The sequence below is a fragment of the Peromyscus californicus genome, unplaced genomic scaffold (assembly GCF_007827085.1).
Source record: "Peromyscus californicus insignis strain IS unplaced genomic scaffold, ASM782708v3 Scaffold_24__1_contigs__length_46423439, whole genome shotgun sequence".
NCBI lineage: Eukaryota > Metazoa > Chordata > Mammalia > Rodentia > Cricetidae > Peromyscus > Peromyscus californicus.
Genome location: NW_026294535.1, coordinates 27231706 through 27249805, shown reverse-complemented (window position 1 = coordinate 27249805; position 18100 = coordinate 27231706). Strand labels below are relative to the sequence as shown.

Below are 18100 nucleotides of genomic sequence, written 5' to 3'. Positions count from 1 at the left end.
ATGCTCCTTCCCTGGTCTGAATCTTGCAAATGGTCCTCAGTATTGGAAGCTTAGTCTACATTAGAAGCTGCTCTTGCTCAGGCTAATGTTTCTCTGTAGTGTGGCTTTGCTAAAACTCTTGATGATTCTTTGATCATCCTTTAAATATTACAATCTTCCCATCCTTGCCCAACATTGATCTTCACATTACTTTTCTTTTGTTCAAATTCTAATGACTGTCTAACTTAAAATTTATTTGTCTACATTCATCATTCATTATTTCTAATGCCAACATTCAGAAAGTAAATGTAGCAACAGATATTCCCCTATTTTTGCCACTACTAGAATGCAAGCATTATCAGAGAACACTATACTCAGTAGATTCTTCGTAATAAATTTTTAATGAAACAAAACAACAAATCTGTATTATTTCTCTTTCCAATTTAGGTAGGAAAATGTCATATTTACACATATAAAAGCACAGAAGGGCAATTATCATGGGTTCTTGATAATATTTGAGGCTTTGACAATTGATTTCAAAGAAGTTGAGAAAAGAGTAGCTGTTGACTACACTGGAAATTCAGAGGGAAGTGGGGAGTGGGTGGTTAATGATGCAGGGTACAGATGATAATTTCTAATATATCATAGCTCACAAGGTAACTGATTGGCAACTGGTTGAATAGTTAAAAATAGATAATAGAGAGGATTTTACATGTTCATAATGCAAAAAATAATTTATGTCTAATGTGGTAAACATGCCATTCACCCTAATCCAATCATCTTGAAATGTATGCAAGTACAGAAACTTCACAGTGTACCCCACAAATGTACTACTACTGTGTGTCAATTTCAAATGTAAACAGAAAGGGGAAGCATTGAAAAAGTTTATAGTTACAATTTTGAAAGCTTTAAAATTAAATGTTTATAATTTCATAAATTTAGTATGATATGATAATTAAAATACATTTTGAGTTACTCTTAACATTCATCTATAGTTAGTCTCAATATGGCAGTTAGAATAATCAGAGGTTATCCAGATGCGTGGTAAGCTTTGCTTCTACCGTACTAGGTCTTGTATCATACCTCCTTTATCCAGTCTGTATCTGGATTCTAGGTTAACCTTCCTTTTGGTGTTGTTTATCATAATCACTTCTCCTATTGCTGCCTGTGTTCATAGTTTCTTCTCTGACTCTGGATGTGACTTCTGCATTCAGAATATTATATACAGATTTCCAAGATTGTTACCAGCTGGAAAATTGTAAAAAAAATCCAATAGGCTGCATGAATGAAGTTCTTTGGCTTAGTGATGTCGCTGACAGCTGAGAGCCATTTATGCTTATCAGTCTTTTCTTCTGTGTTGTGTTTTGCTTAGGAGAGCCAAACAAGATAACAGGTCTAGCATCCAGAAAGGACACAGCTAATTTACAATTAATAGTACAGTGAATGTATTCAGTTTTAATTAGAGACTAATAAAGATACTGATAGCATGACTAATCTAACAAAAATACCAAGCTTGGGGCTAGAGAGATGGCTCTGCAGTCACGAACACTGTCTGCTCTTCCAGAGGACCTCCATTCATTTCTCAGCACATGAATCCACCCAATAATACCAAGTTAATGAATGGGTGAGTTTTCTGGGGAATATCTGGTAAGCTATAGTAATCAGGAAGATAATAAAATGTACTAATCTAGTTCATATGAGTGGTTAAGTTGATAGATAGTATATTATGGGAAAGATGACCTTTTGTTTACCAAAAGGTAAACAAAAAAATAAAAGAGAGGAAAATTTCTTCCTTAAAAATTTCTGTTAGAAATGATCAAATGCCTTCCAACCCTACTGTCAGATCGTTGTTGACTTTTACCACCTCACACATTAAATCGTACGAAGAAATGAATAATGCTTTATAGAACTGAACTGTAAAAAAAAAACAACTGTAGAAGTGGAGTTATGAAAATACATAATTGGATGATGCAAATGGTAAAGGTGTGGTTATCATCCTAAGTCTTTTTAAGTATAAAAACAACTGTTTTGAGAACATGGGGGATTAGCCCCAGGTGGTCAATTGCCATTCTACATTTTATTTTTGGAGAGCAAATAACAATGACATCTACTTTGCATGTGGATGAAGTTGGTCTTCCAGAACTCACAGGTTGATTGACAGAACCCCTGGGTATGTGCTCTGAGTTCCCTGGGAGGCCCCTCAGACTGTGTGACCCTTGCCGCACACAGTGTTCTGAGTGTCCTCTTCCATTGAGGATATTTGCCTCTCAGGACTTCTCTTCCAGGAATCATCATTTCCTTCATGGAGATATGCTCCAAATCTGGGATGCTTTTCAGCTTTTTGTCCTGGGGTTATAAATCATGAAATGTGTCTAAGGAGCTTTAATATAGGATGACAGAGATGCTTTGGTAATTTAAGCCCCTGGGATCCTGGTTTCAATTAGTTCTTTACTCAGTTCTATGTTGTGGTCTATCATGTGTTCTTTCTTAAGTCAGGGACTCAAAGTTTTAAGAAAATGAAAACAAGTAGGAAAATTTATGAATCTTAAGAAAACAAAACCATGATCGTTTCATCCCTAGGCACAGATAAATGAAGGGAAATTTTTCTTTTATGGCATTAGGAAACCAAGAAGATCGATGGTATTATTATTAAAAGCAAACCTGAACACACATGTGTGAGTGAGTGTATGTGTGTGTGGGGGGGAAAGGCAGGTGGTGTGTGTGTGTGTGTGTGTGTGTGTGTGTGTGTGTGTGTGTGTGTATACATGTTCATGCACACATGTTAATGTGCACATGCGCAGACATTCATGCAAGTATCTATAGTGCATATATTTTGTTTATGTTGGTGTATTTGTCCTATTATTTAAAGACTAGACAACCATTGACACTTCTGTTGCTATGAAGACATGTCTCTATGGTTTTGGTTTTTAAAGAGTGTGCCCATGTGAGTTTCAGCAGTTGCCAGTGGAGTGACATGGATGACTGCTTGAGCTACTGATGGACTGTTGATCTTACCTCTAATGTTAGAGAAGGTTGTAGAAGAGACTATATGAGCAGATTTATATGTAGCATGACTAAGTACAACAACACCTAGCAAATAACCACCAAATTCGCTATTTCCATTTCTGTCTGCTGCTTAAACATCGTATCTCATCCAATACCTTGGCTTACCAAAAATATGAATCTCCACTCTGCCCCCCCTTGTATCATGCCTTCTAATCAATCAAGTCCATTCCACTTCTAAATTTTATTAAAGTTGTCAAATATTTCCAAGTAATGATGTCTCTATAATTAAGAAGAACTTAAAAATATTCAATCCTTTCCATACTCAGTATAAGTACATATATTTAAATATTTTAGTAATGGCTCATCTACAGTTAATAAAATAGTATTCTACCATTAATTTTATTTCATCTGTTTTTTATTGTCTTTTAATTCACAGTGAACCATCTTCCAGTTAATTTACCTAATAGAAATATATTAAGTTTTCAATAGTTCCCAAACCATCATGGAGACATTGACCATATGGCATAGTATAAAACAGATGAAAAAGAATTTATTGTCATGAAGACCACATTGTAGTAATAAACTGGAACAATTTTGAAAAAAATCAGCAAAATATGTAGTAATCATTTGACAGGTGGAGAAAAATAAGCTGGGAAAAGGGAAATTAACATGCAGGAGTTATATTTTTACAAATATAAGTAAAGATACTCAGGAAAGGCCTTGCCAAATGATGAGCCTGACCTAGTAGTGAACTTGCTGTTTGGCTATCTCAGAGTGTTATCAGTTTCATTTTGAGAAGAGAAAATAGCCGTTTGTGCTGGGTCTGGGGAAAGGAGGCAGTGAAAGTGCAGGATATGATTCAGAGAACAACTTACTTTACCACCAGAGTTACGGCTTTGGCTTTTGCTGCCTAGTACAATGAGAAGCTATTGTGTGCCCTGAGAAGAGATAGGAACGGATGTAGAAGTGAAAGTATCACTTTGTTGTATTGAGTGTAAAGGGATGGTGGGAATAGCGGATTCATGGAGAAAGCCTGTACTGTCAAGAGAGGTGGGGTCAGAAAGTTGAATTCCAAATACGATTTGAGGGAAGTGTTAGGAAAATAAGCAGACAGACTTGCAGTAGAACTGATGCCTAGTAAAGAGGTTGGCATTAGCTGTGAGAAGATGTTTCTTTGTACTGAAATGAAAATACATATAGGAGAAGTGGGCTTGGTGGGGAGAAATAAGTTAATTCTCTGACCCACATATCAGTTTTGAAATGTCTATAAGAAGGACATTGGGGCCGGGCAGTGGTAGTGCACGCCTCTAATCCCAGCTCTTGGGAGGCAGAGCCAGGTGGATCTCTGTGAGTTTGTGGCTAGCCTGGTCTACAGAGTGAGATCCAGGACAGGCACCAAAACACCACAGAGAGAAACCCTTTCTCAAAAGAAAAGAAAGAAAGAAAAAGAGAAAAGAAAAAAGAAGGACATTGGGATTGGGAGAATGGAGTTTATGAGGCGGACATTGTCTATAGATACACATTATGGAAACATAGTAGATAGCTATAAAACTCTATGAGGCTCGAAGCTGTCAATCACCAAAAGCTATGTAGGGATGATGAAATTAAGGTCAGGAGCTCACCAAAGTTTATAGAGATCAAACATATAGTAGGACCACACAGAGGAAATCATAGCATCAGATCACAAAATCGGACCCAAAACAGTAGAAGTTGGTATCCTAGAGAAAAAGTGAAGAAAGTGTTCTAAGACTGGAAATAATGATGGATATCCCAGAGGCCCCTTCCCCACATGACTCAGTAACCTTCCTAATAGTCATGTGTTCTATCACTAAGTCCTCACAGCAACCATATGACACAGGCATTAATCTTACATTCCAGTTAAGGAAACTGGAAACAGATAGATCAGTTTAACTTTGCAACATTTCACAGCGACTAGTCGTATAAGTCGAATGCAGGAAAAGCGACCTGGAGCTTCATATCCTAAGTATGTCAGCGGGAAATCTACTGCTGGGAACCTGGCAGGCCAATAGGACAAGAAGGGCAGAATGACCCAAGACAAGAGACAATGATCAGTCAAGTTCGTGCTGTGATAGCTCCATTGACAACTACTCAGTAGGAGTTAAGATGACAGAGAGGAGAATATATAGTTTTATTATAAATTTAACGACAGGGGAGGAATGGCAGTAACACCATTGTATTTTATTCCTCTAGCTCTTCCATTGGTTATCTCTTTAAACTTATGTAATGAAGCAACATCATTATCTCTTTTTCAGAATATTCTAAGTATCCTTTGTCTTCCCATCACATAAAACATGATAGAATACTTCTGTTCAGTTTTCCCTCATCCTGCCCACAAATAATGTTTTCTTTTATAGTTTGTTTGTTTTTGTACATGTTTTTGTTTTGTGTCCACAAGATTAATATCTGTTCTGTGAATTATTCTCACATATCTCTACTATAGAATGATTTGAAAATAGAAACCAATATAATATCTGCTTGTTCAATGTACATATCACAAAAATATATTAAGAATATGGCTCTTTCTTTGTCAAGCTGTTTTTTAAAGTCTCTATAGAATGTGGCTGTTGGTTTAAATTTGAGCATAGCAGACAAATTTTAAAATCCGTTGGTTGGATCAATTCAAACCCGTAAAGGCAACCTTCCATGTCAGCATTTTTCATCAACACCCCTCTACTCACTTTGGTTCTCCAAAATCTATTTCAAAATCTTCCTCACTGGTGGCTTGTGACTTTTATCTATTTTCTTTGAAGTTATAAACTTAACTCTTTATTATTTCTTTATCAAATGGCCTTATATTAGAGAAGCAAAGAATAACAAATATCTAAATTACAGAATGTATGGGGATGATTGTTGTAGGTCCTAAGATATTTGTTTCACAAAATCACAATTATTTAACTGTATTTCCTGGACACGGAAAAGTATAATTTTCTTCTATACACGGGCCTTTCAAAGTAACTGTCAATTTGTGTGTGTGTGTGTGTGTGTGTGTGTGTGTGTGTGTGTGTGTGTGTATGTGTGTGTATGTGTGTATGTATATGTGTGTGTGTTTGAGTCATCGTCTCATATAATCTAGACAGCCTTGATCTCATATAGAACTCGGGAAATGTATATATGATTCCCCAGCTTTTTTGTTTTGTTTTGTTTTGTTGAGACAGGGTTTCTCTGTGTAGCTTTGGTGGTGTCCTGGATCTCACTCTGTAGACCAGGCTAGCCTCAAACTCAGAGTTCCCCCTGGCTCTGCCACCTGAGTGCTGGGATCAAAGGCATACACCACTGCCACCTGGCCAATTTATTATTATTATTTTAAAGATAGGGACTTGTTGTATAGCTCAGGCTGGCTCTGCCTCCCGAGTGCTGGGATTAAAGGCGTACATGACCACCGCCTGGTTGATTCCCCGTTCTTAAAAGTTTACCATGGGAAGTTTTAATATCCTGCTTACATATTTTAGAAACATTTCTCCGTATATTAGAAACTTGGTTTCAATTATACTTTATTTTTAGTTCTCAAATAGAACATAAACATACATACTTGATTCTTTTACTTACAATGTTATATTTTATAAATTTATTGTATGTTAATCAGTTTTCTAATAAACAATATTCCCCCAAATTTTAAGTTACTGGCTTAAAATAGAGACTACAACTGTCTATAAAACTACAATAATCCTACCTGTGTGACTGTTGCACTATGCTCCTATCATTAGCTCGATATGGAAAATCAAGCTATACTCAGAGGCCTGGTGGTGAATGTGGAATCTAGTCTAAGAGACAAACCTTTAGCAATGGAAGCAGTCTCCCACAAGAGGATTTAATCGTCTGTCTCTTTTACAAAGCTTTATTTCAGAATTTTCTCTTCATCTTTTCCTCTCCACATTTTCACTTCTTATCTTGCTCATTGTTTGTTTCGGATTAAGCGCTTCATAGTATAAGTCATATTTACACAAGCCTTTTTTCGCCCTAAGACTGAGAGAAATACCATGAGAAATGCTTTGATGCCCAGCCATCATGTAATTATATGAACGCACAAGTGCTGATGGTCATATATAACTTCACAATAAATTGGAAATAACACAAGGATTACAAACTCAAAAATTAATTGATGAAACTGTCCGTATGTTTTAGAGAAATGGGTTTAAATTATTATTTTATAAATTTGATAACAAGGGGTCATTTTCATGAACAAATAGATTAATAAATAGTTTGTAAACATACTCTGAACTGACTACTGTACATTTTAAGTCTGGAAATATTCCTTTTTTTCCACTAACTTTGTCCAAGTTAATTCTTGAATTAGAAAAAATAACTTAGTCCATTTTTGAGTGTATTTTATTTTAAGGTGTTTGCATTTTAGAAAACTTTTGTAATTAGCTCTCAGTGTATTGAGATGGAGTTTTACTGTACACTGAAGATTGTAGATTTAAAAAAAAGAGCTACAGCACAACAGAGGGTATTCTAAAAGCTGAGTATGAAGGAAAACTTTGTGGAAATATGATTTATGATGACACAGTGAGAGAAATAAGAGCCTAGTTTCCTGAGCTTCCTGTATCTTGAAGTTGCATGCTCCAAAATAGCAAGAGACGATGCTGCAATATCTGACCCAGTGATCTTTCTCTTTAGTTACTGTCTTGAGAACTCACAAAAGCAAACTGTGCAGGTGGCCTCATTAACTGCAGAAATTTCAGATGAGCCTAAAGTTAAAATGCATGTTCATGTCATAGTCTGCTGATGGTGTAAGCTATCTCAGATACCATGAAGATGTCATTTCAGCCACCCAGCTACTAAAAGGAAGCATGTGGTGGGGAAGCTAAGCTTCTAATTCATTCATTATTTTGAATCTTAAAAGTTCTTATTAATAAAATCAAACCTGAGCCAGGTATTGGGGTGAACTGGAAGATCAGAGAACCAGAACAAGCCATAGCTACCTCACCTCGCCAGATCCTCAGCTGGTCTTGTTTCCTCAGACTGGAGGCCTCTGAGTCCTCATCCAGAATGGGTCTCAGCTGAACTGTTGCTAGAAGCCTGAATGCTTAGCCAGGCCAAATGCTTCTAGTTTCTGGTCCTCATGCCTTATATACCTTTCTGCTTTCTACCATCACTCCCTGGGATTAAAGGCGTGAGTCACCATGCTTGGCTGTATCCTTGAACTCATGGATTTCTGCCTTTGGAATGCTAGGATTAAAGGCGTTTACTACCACTGCCTATCCTCTATGTTTAATATTGTGACTGTTCTGTCTCTGACCCCAGATAAGTATATTAGGGTGCACAATATTTCGGGGAACACATACCACCACAGAGTACAAGTGCTATTGCATCACAAGTGACCTTTCAACAACAAAGGAAGTGGTTTGGGGAAGACGATGAAGCATAGAGAGGCAGGGTCAATTTTGAGAAATAAAGAATGTCATATTTTATATTTTACAGGATTCATGACAATTTTAGACTCTTTAGGAATTCTTCAACATGAATCTGAATTCCATTGCATGAGAGTTTCAGTTTTTATGAGATCTGTTTGTCCCAGATTCTTGTTCTTAGTCATGTATAATTAAATTCTCAAAAAAGTTGGTATACATAAAGTTATCAGCCTCATTTAACAGAAGATGACACAGGCAGGGAGAGTAGGTGGTTGTTTTAGTCAGGGTTACTATTACTGTGAAAAGACACCATGGGCATGGCAACTCTTATAAAGAAAACATTTAATTGGGGTGGCTCGTTTACAGTTTCAGAGGTTCAATCCATTATCATCATGGCAAGGAGCATGGCGGCATGCAAGCAGACATGATACTGGACAAGTAGTTGAGAAATCTGTATCTTGTAGTCAACAGGAAGGCAACTGACACACAGGGAGGTAACCTGAGCATAGGAAGCCTCAAAGCCCATCCCTACAGTGACACACTTCCTCCAGCAAGGCCACACCCACTCCAACAGAGCCACATGTCCTAATAGTGCCACTCCCTGTGAGATTGTTGGGGCCAGTTACCTTCAAACTACCACAGTGGTGATGAACCAGCCATAATGGTCTACCTCCAGAGTCTGTGTTATGAACAGTGTACTAGCTCTTTACTCCCAGACTTTTATTCTTTGCCAGTAAATATTTCACACATCACTCTTGGCCCACTTGGCTGGTATTTCCATGTTTCTGTATCTAAGCTTGAAATAAATGTAGTTTCCATTATATAGCCAACTATATTTTTATGGAGAACCCATAAATTAATATATATGGTTTTAAGGGCTATATTTCTGTAAACAAAGCATCACTTATTGCCATATAACCCTAATTTTAATAAATTAAATCTTTTGAGTGTTATGTCAGTACATGGCCAGGGGCTACTAAGCACCTCTTTCATGATTCATTCCTTGCTTTATTTCATGAACGCAAATAATCTTATTATGATGAGAGGACCATAGCATTAAATCACATATTCCAACAGCTATGAGTATTCTTTACTTTAAAAATGTATGAATGGAAAGCTTCTATTTTATTTATTCACTACTTCAAAGTAAATTGTTCTCAAAGCATCTATGTACTTTATAAGAGTGATAAAAAGTGAGCTTATGTTGTACTGTGGAAGTAAGATTTATTATACAGAGAAAATAATGAGAGCCTTGTGAAATGCAAGTTCTGATTCAAGCTGTATGGAGTGGGAGTTGAGACTGTATATTTCTTACAAGTCCCAAGTGATGCCAGGGTGATTGGTCACCTGTGTTTTATAAAATCACTGAGAGAATGAGTCAGTGTAATACGCATGAGGATTGGAGGGGTACTTAGAAGCAGGTGGTTGGTAGATGTCTAATGACAGGAGTAGATACTGACATCTACAGTGGTTGAGAGGGAAAGAGAAAAATCCATCCTGAGCACACATGAATAAATCATCATCCTATGGGGAAGAATAAATAAATAGAAGGAACATATTGGAACTTTGGAGATGAATGAAGAGAAACGTTGAGTTCATCCTGGTGGGTGAGCATAGACATCATGTAATTGGGCAAGTCTTTTAAATACTTGATATGAATGTTGAAGTATGAAGAAGTTAGTTCTAGAAATTTAGTTGGAATCTTAGTAGTAAAGATATAACATTGTTGGAGGGAAAGGGACACATTCTGTGCAGAGAAAATCATGCCTTTAAGGCGGGGCGGTGGTGGCGCACGCCTTCAATCCCAGCACTCGGGAGGCAGAGCCAGGTGGATCTCTGTGAGTTCGAGGCCAGCCTGGTCTCCAAAGCGAGTTCCAGGAAAGGCGCAAAGCTACACAGAGAAACCCTGTCTCAGGAAACCAAAAAAAAAAAAAAAAGAGTTGAGGGGCAAAGATGTAATGAAACTAAGAGAAACAGACAAGAGTGGCAGTACAAAGCTGGGTAGCTGTAACAGGGGAAGATGTAAAGAACAGAGAACATGGTTGATACAAGGACATCAGAAAGCAGTGAAAATCCCAGTGTTGTTAAGATAATGACCTCACACATCTTTGTAGTAGGCTTTACTTTTAATATTAGCCTTTAGGACACTGACCATAGAGGATGATGGCTTAGAGTCCAGCCTGAGCTACAGAGCATGTTCCAGGCTAGTGTGATCGTGCCTCAGTAAACCAAGCAGAGAAAAAAAGCATAATCTCTTCACAGAGACAAGCAATAAATGGAAGATACTAAATATCAAGGAACTGAATGAAGTAAGAGATGTTGGTACAAAAATAGTCAGCATGTAACGTATTCTTTCCCAGCAATCAGAAACGTAGCCATAAAGCTAAATTGACTATAGCTGAAACATTTAATAGCACTGGAATTTCCCATTGCCTTTTCCTAATTGAGTAGCCAGATCTATATTATTTCTTTAAAAATTATACATAGAAATGATGAGCTAGCTTTAGTTACCAGAAAACCCTTTGTTTTCTTATCGTCTTCACTGATCCTGTCAATGTTTAGCATAAGAAGTAGAATAAAGAGTCACTAAATTATAGGTGGTCCTTTGATTGGAGAAGTTACAAGTTAACTCTGAAAATCTCAAGAGATTTGCTCAGCTTGTTTTCATTTTAAAATTTATTTGTATTTATTTAATTTCTATCTGATTGCATTGAAACAGCTTATTCTTTTTCATTTATTTTATGATATTGTTGACACCAAAGTAACTTGGCCACTTGTCTCAGCTCATGGTATAGTTAAAATACCGATTATTTTCTATACAAAGACCAATGTATAAAATGATGAATGTGAAAAACATGTGCTCTATCAACACAAAAATGCCTTCCATATGATAATGAGTTCCCTTTACAGTAGGCTACAGCAAGGCTGTACATTCCCACCACAGGCTGGTTCAGAAGATTGAGAAATGATCTAGAGAACAAAACATGACCAGAAGAAATGTTTCTCTTGCCTAAATCCTCTCTGCTCAGCAATAGAGCAAATTGATCAAATAGCAATAAGGTTCCAGTGACCCTTCATGCTGATCCTAGCTCCTCAGTGCTATTCTAAGGTCCTTGCAACTGCTAATGACTGTTCTTGCACTCCATGTGTGATTATGAAGAGGTACAACTCCCCTGGGAAGTGAAAGCTTCTATCCGTGCCTACATGGGTGTGCCAATAGACTCTTTGATCTATTGAGTCTAATTTTTTTTTTCTAAATGCTGTCTCTTCAACTTTTAACAGCACAGACATCAATTTAAGCTACCAATTTGTATTTTTGTGGATGAAGTGTTACTCTTCAGAGCTTGGGGTTGAGTAATGGCTTGTTATTTTTTTTTGAGCAAAGTATTAGATTAAAAAAATAGTGTGGGGCTAGTGGAATGGATCAGTAAAAAAAGGCACTAGTTTATATGTTAGAAGACCTAAGTTCAACTTCCTTATCCTACAAGATGGCAAGAGAGAACAAATCCCAGAATTATCTTCTGATATCACACATATGCTATGACATGAATCATTCTGCACCCACACAGACACACATACACATACACACACACACACACACACACACACACACACACACACACACACACACATTCACACACCACTACACACACTAAAATAAAGTATAATTCAAGAATGTTTGGGAATTATCAGATGTTTTTAAAGATTTTTGGTTTTTTATTTTTTTTCCCTAAAATTTAACTCTATGTAATTTTCAACTCTGGTACACATCTTTCTTTAAACAAAAATACTTTATTGTAAACTTCTTTTTTTTTAATTGTGCAGTATTAGGTATCAACAATAATGTATGAGTCATGCACTCAGTTTTTAATAAATTGCTTTTCAAAATATTTGCTTTAAAAGAACAAACTCAAGTTGACCAAACTCTCAATTCCTACTCATCCTTTTACTGTTCTGGATAAAGGAATCTTGTAAATTAAACTTCAGTTTATTTAATATTTTCACAGTCAGTTGAAACTTAAGGTTCTATAAGATAAATATTGTTAAATGTTTATAATGTGTAACATCTCACAACATAACATTAAAGTCAGCAATGAGACATTTTTGCTATAAGAGGTGTGCTGGGTTATTTCATAGGCCATTCATAATCAAAATTCACGGCATATGTGTTGCATGACCATAATTTTCTGGTTAGTTTTTTATTTATATATGTTTATGTGCGTTTCAATTGCATTTCATTAACTCATAACTTTCTTGTAAGTTTGCACTTTCTTTCCATGTTCAAAGAATCCCTTTAATTCACTTTCTCTGTTTCTCCTCATACAGTCTGACAGCCAGATATGCATCTCAGTGTAATCAGAGTGGAATTGCAACCAGTCAGAAAAAGCCTACTAGGTCAGTTCACGTCTCTAATCTATTGTTTGTTAGTGATATGCAAGTAAATGCCAGTGATATTCTGTCCGATCACTTTACATTTCCAAAACATGGCACACTTCTAAGAGTACTAAGTTTTGAGCACTGAGTTCTCCCAAGTAGGTTTCCATACGGAGACTTTGGGACAAGTATATTAGCTGATTCAATGGGTTTAGAGGTCTGGCTTTGATTGAGATTTAGTGGTACACAGTGATATACTGGGTAAAAGCTGTGTCCTAGACTTAAAGTAAGTGAGGAAAAAGTGACCGTAAAGCCCTTTGACCTTATGAGGTCACAGAATCTGAAAGTTACAAGACAAGATTTTTAACTATTTTGAAATAGGCATGTTATTTATTGCACACTTTAAAGAAGAATTGGGTTGGATGATTTATATGGGGAAATTAACTAGGATGATATTCTATATATATAATAACTTAAATTTCTGCATTGAAAACATATGTATTTAAAGATAAATATGTATTTGTGCTTTTTACAAAATAATGATATAGAAAGTATTGGAAGAGCTTTATTGTTGCTCACGTTATTGGTAAAGGTAGCTCAATGACAGTGCATTTCCCTTGCCTTGGTTTTTTTATTTTTTTTTACATGAAATTCCACAGTAGTAAAAACTTATTATATAAAGAAACATCTTTAAAATTACTTAATTAAATGACAATAGACCTAAATAACTATATAATGAGGACAGCGACATGCCATGAACAATGAGCACCCTCATGACTCCTGTGAAGATGTGGGCATGTACGACATCTTCTAAGTCCTTTGTTCTAATGGAACTTTTCTGTGTCACACACTCTTTCTCTCTCTCTCTTTTTTTCTCCATCTCATTTCCCTTCTTATTGCTTTGATGAATGATCTGGAAGCTCTGGCTGCCTGTCAAATTAGGGTAATGAGAAGAGCAAATGTATCTTTTATTTGTTTTAATTTGTTCTTCTGAGGACTGAAGCTCACTTAACTTCATGGGTCACAGTAAAGATTAAAATGAATCTTAATTGCTTCCTAGAAGTGGGTCAAGTTTCATTGCAAACAGGGCAAGTTTGAGGACAAACTGTTTATACATGAGTTTGGAATGAATTTCAAAGTCTATGGTTATGTCTACAGAAATTGCTCTCATATTTATTGAGATTGGGACATTTGGCTCAATTAATTATTTGACTTTTCTCTGTGGAGAATAGTTAGTGGTACTGTAAATTCCTAGTGTCTGTGGTTATGATGTTGTAGTTACAACCCCTTGTATAGCTATTTGAGAAGAACTTAAAAGCTGGAATCATTTGAAAAAGATTCTAATCTCGTGCACGACACAACACCAAGCTAACAGAATAGCTGGAGAGACTATTAGGCACATGTGTTTAAATTCCAAAGTATAGTCAAAAATTTGAAACTCTTAATCATCTCTAAGATCAATGCAGCCTTAGTATTTAGATTTTCCTGATGCCTGTTGTATTTTGCAATTCTTCTGTTATAAAAGATTTATATTTGGGGATGGGGGTGCTTTCTCGAATCAGGTAGTACAGTGGAGATGTGTTGAAATCTGCTGTGCTACATGGATTGGCAATTTGGACATGTAACAGTTACAAAAATTATTTTAGACTTTTCATTAAAAAAGATCTGTGAAAAGATCAGCACTGTATTTCTTAACGTTTTGGATCGATCCATCTTTCTTTTCAAACAGGAATTTTCAGAGCAGTACACAATCTCATTCACACGGTGGCAGCACATGCCCACAATGTTGGCAGTATTCATGTCACATCTCAGTAGTGTCCATGCTTGCCCTTACGTTCTAGGTTTTATTTCACGTGGGCTGAGCTTAGGATACATGTGTAAAATGCAATCATAATGTAAACTAAAAATTAGGTACAGCTCATGAAATAATTGACAAGTGAAATTTTAAAGAAAAAAATTGTAAAATATAAACTGATCCAAATTGAAACTTAATGATCGTTTTAATGAAATAGTGTCAGGCTACAAGCATCTGTCAACTGCTCTGAGAGAGATGGCGTGAATTTCCACACAACTTGTTCTTCATACACAAAAAGCACTGAAACTTCTTTCACTCTATGTATATTTCAACTGTCATTCTACACATAGTGGATTTTCTTCCTCTGAGGTTAGCATCCTGTTTTGTCCTATGTGATGAGGTGGGCACCTGTGGAAAAAATCACCAACATATAGCTCAGTCCCTTTATTCGCAAGAGAATGAGAAATTTTTGTAAGACAGCCCAGCTATGTATAATATAATCATGACCTTGGTCATAGCAACATGTTTTAATGTAACTTATAAGCTTAAGTTTAGCTAGTCAAAGTATTATTGCTGTTTGCCTCTTGTTCAGTAATTTATCCTTTTCATTAATTTTCAAGTCTTAGGCAAAGCTACATTAACTAAACATATGTTCCATGCACTGAAAGAAAAATTTTACCAACTGCAAATACCTAAATAATGTGCTAGGAACTCTGTAAGGTTGAATGTCATTGTTGCTCTTGTCAAATAATTTTATGGTATTTTTAATATAAATTTTTATTCATCTGAGTGTGGATATTTTTATAGTTAAAGGCTACTTGGTTTTAGTTTTCCTATCTTTGGGGCATGCGTATTGAGAAGTAAAAGCAGCTTTTTCTCCTAGTCTCTTGCTTTGTGTCCAGCTGTTGGTCCCTTAGACCATCATTTTCTGCTAAGTAGGTGGTAGGCGATCCTGTACGGTGGGTTTCCCCCCAACTCTTCCTTGCTCGCACCTCCCTTCTCCTTCATTTTCGAAGTGTACAATAATGATGTAATTTCTCTCATGCTATTTCAGGCTCCCAGGGCCCTCTAGGGTACCAGCTGCCAGCAGCAGCAACAAGGCTCAAGGAGCCTCCAATCTGAATAGGAGAAGTCAGAGCTTTAACAGCATTGACAAAAACAAGCCTCCCAGTCACACAAATGGAAACGAAAACGGTAAGTGTGCACCTGTTCCATCCTTCTGCCCCGAGTCTGATGTATGCCTTGTGAATGGACACGCCCATGTTGATAGTTGAACAGTGGGGCAGCTTGGGGATGGGAATCTCAGAGGAGTTTCCTAACCCCCACCCCATCATGAATTGTAGCTTCCTCCTGGACCTTTCTTTTCTGCAGAACATTTCAAGGAAATGAGTTCATGTGTTTTAAAGCAGATTGCTAAGTATAGAGCCAAGCATAAAATCTGTTTCAGAACATGAGTTACCCCAGATGTATATAAATAGTGTTTCCTTATGTCTCTCATGTTTTGTGAAACTATATCCTGAAATCAAAAAGCTGTCTTAAATTGATTTGAATCTTTATGTCAGTTAACATAACTGACAAAAACTGTGGGGAGCATTTAAGGTGGATCCAACAGAAGTTGAGATACAGTGAACAGGCTGGGATAGTGTATACCTGTAATTCCTGTACTCAAGAGGTTAAGGAAGGAGGCTTGCTGCAAGTTTGAGGCCTATTTGGGGTACATTGTAAGTCCCCAAATAGGCAAGATGACCGCCTATGGGTGCATTTCAAAACAGTAAGAACAGCAAACAGTGGATATATATTTGTAATAGATGTTTGTCTTTGGATGGTTCATTTACTTTTATTTTATGTGCATTGGTATTATGCTTGCATGGATATCTGTGTGAGGGTTTCAAATCCCCTGCAACTGGAGTTTCAGACAGTTGAGAGTTGCCATGTGGGTGCTGGGAATTGAATCTGGGTCCTCCAGAAGAGCAGCCAGCGCTCCTAACCGCTGGACCATCTACCCAGCCCCTAGTGTCTATTTTTAAAAGCAGCAGTAGTTGGAAATGTTATGACCTCAGCTTTCCTCAAGCATCAAATTATCTATATCTATATTCTTTTAAACTATTTCTTACCAGAAACATAAAATCACAAAATGAATGGGTAAAAAATATACAAGTATGTGTGTGAATGGTAGATTATACATGATCTACAAGCCACACAGTTCTCTATGATATGCAGAGTGTACATTTTTAAAGGTGCTTGTTTGGAACTTGTCCCATTTAGGTCAGGGCTCAATAGAATGAATTTACACCTCATGCCCAAATCCTAGGGAAATCAAAAAACTGTGCTTTATAAATATTGTGACTGTTGAAGCAGTCTTTCCAAATTAGTAAAATGTCCTATTTCTCTTGGTAGTACCCTGCCCTATGTAGGACAGTATATGAAATTAAGAAATGATTCACATGCCTAGTCAGGGGAACTATTGGAAAGCTTCATTTGAATGGTTAAACCAAGCATGAGCTATTTTGTACAGTTTAAATGATTACCACTTGTGTCAATAGGGAATTAGGCAGCATTCTCTTACTTAGACATAAATTGACAGGTACAGTCTTGAACCAGACACTGTTTTGTGAGAACCTTTCCCTTTGACTAAGGCAAATTTTGGAAGATTATAACCCCTGGATAGCAAAGCAATGTGTCTTAATGCCTGAAATATCTCCCACTTTTGAGTCCAGTGGTGGGAAGAAGAGAGAAAATAGAGTATAGATCTTGAAGTCTGAAGCTTTAAAAAGTCTCCTTTTGTAGACAAGTGATTGAGCATTCAATGATTCATAAAGACCAGGCAAGTTCAAAACTTTAATAAAAATGTTATTGCTGGTGTAATTGTGAGCTCTATTGACTTTCATAATATTCTGAAATCCGCTTGCTCTTTCCCTTCCTGATTTGCTATCTTAATCGATACATGATTCCAAAGAACATTTTAAAACAAGGAAAAACATTTTCTTCAGTAATCAATCCAAAGGAGTCAATTATTTATTACAATGTCTAATACCACTCATACACCTACTTTCTAAACCCAAGTTTAATTGCGCTTCTTTTACAGGCTCCGTAATTTTGAACATTCTTTGGTTTTCTTTCATTTAAATTAAAGTATACCCTTAAAGCCTTTTATTTTTCTTGGTAAGAAAGGAAATGGGAAATGGACATTTCTAGTTGAAAATAAGCATTTCCCTCATTTTGTGACCCTAGAAAGTGTTCTATAGGTTGAAGCTAATTATGTAATTATATGCTATACAATTTCTAGAGGAGGCCAACAAGCTTGCAAACAGGGTTGTGTTGAATGGACTACCACTATTTATTTAAAATACTAATGTTGTCATATATGCATATGTGTGCATATATATGTGTATATCCATATACATGATACCATAGTATATTAGTTTCTATACTTGCATACATAACTGATACTAGAAAAGAGATTTAGAAGTGATCTAAAAATTTTGATAAAGTGATGTCATGAAGTGTCTTATTTGTTACTTTTTCATTTCAAAGTCTTTATTTCCAGTATCTCAAAGTAAAACTCCAAAGGTGG

The 18100-nt window shown here is 36.4% G+C and overlaps 1 protein-coding gene across 7 annotated transcripts in view; it reads left to right on the top strand.

The window, feature by feature from the left end:
• Positions 1-18100, top strand: part of Nav3 (neuron navigator 3) — a 775186-nt gene that overhangs the window by 564497 nt on the left and 192589 nt on the right. For 6 of the 7 annotated variants that reach the window (XM_052753308.1, XM_052753309.1, XM_052753306.1 and 3 more), the window contains 2 exons: positions 12684-12752; positions 15581-15720. In XM_052753308.1, coding sequence (XP_052609268.1) covers positions 12684-12752; positions 15581-15720 — 209 coding nt within the window. The remainder of the gene's footprint in view (positions 1-12683; positions 12753-15580; positions 15721-18100) is intronic. The other variant, XM_052753307.1, reaches the window with a different exon arrangement.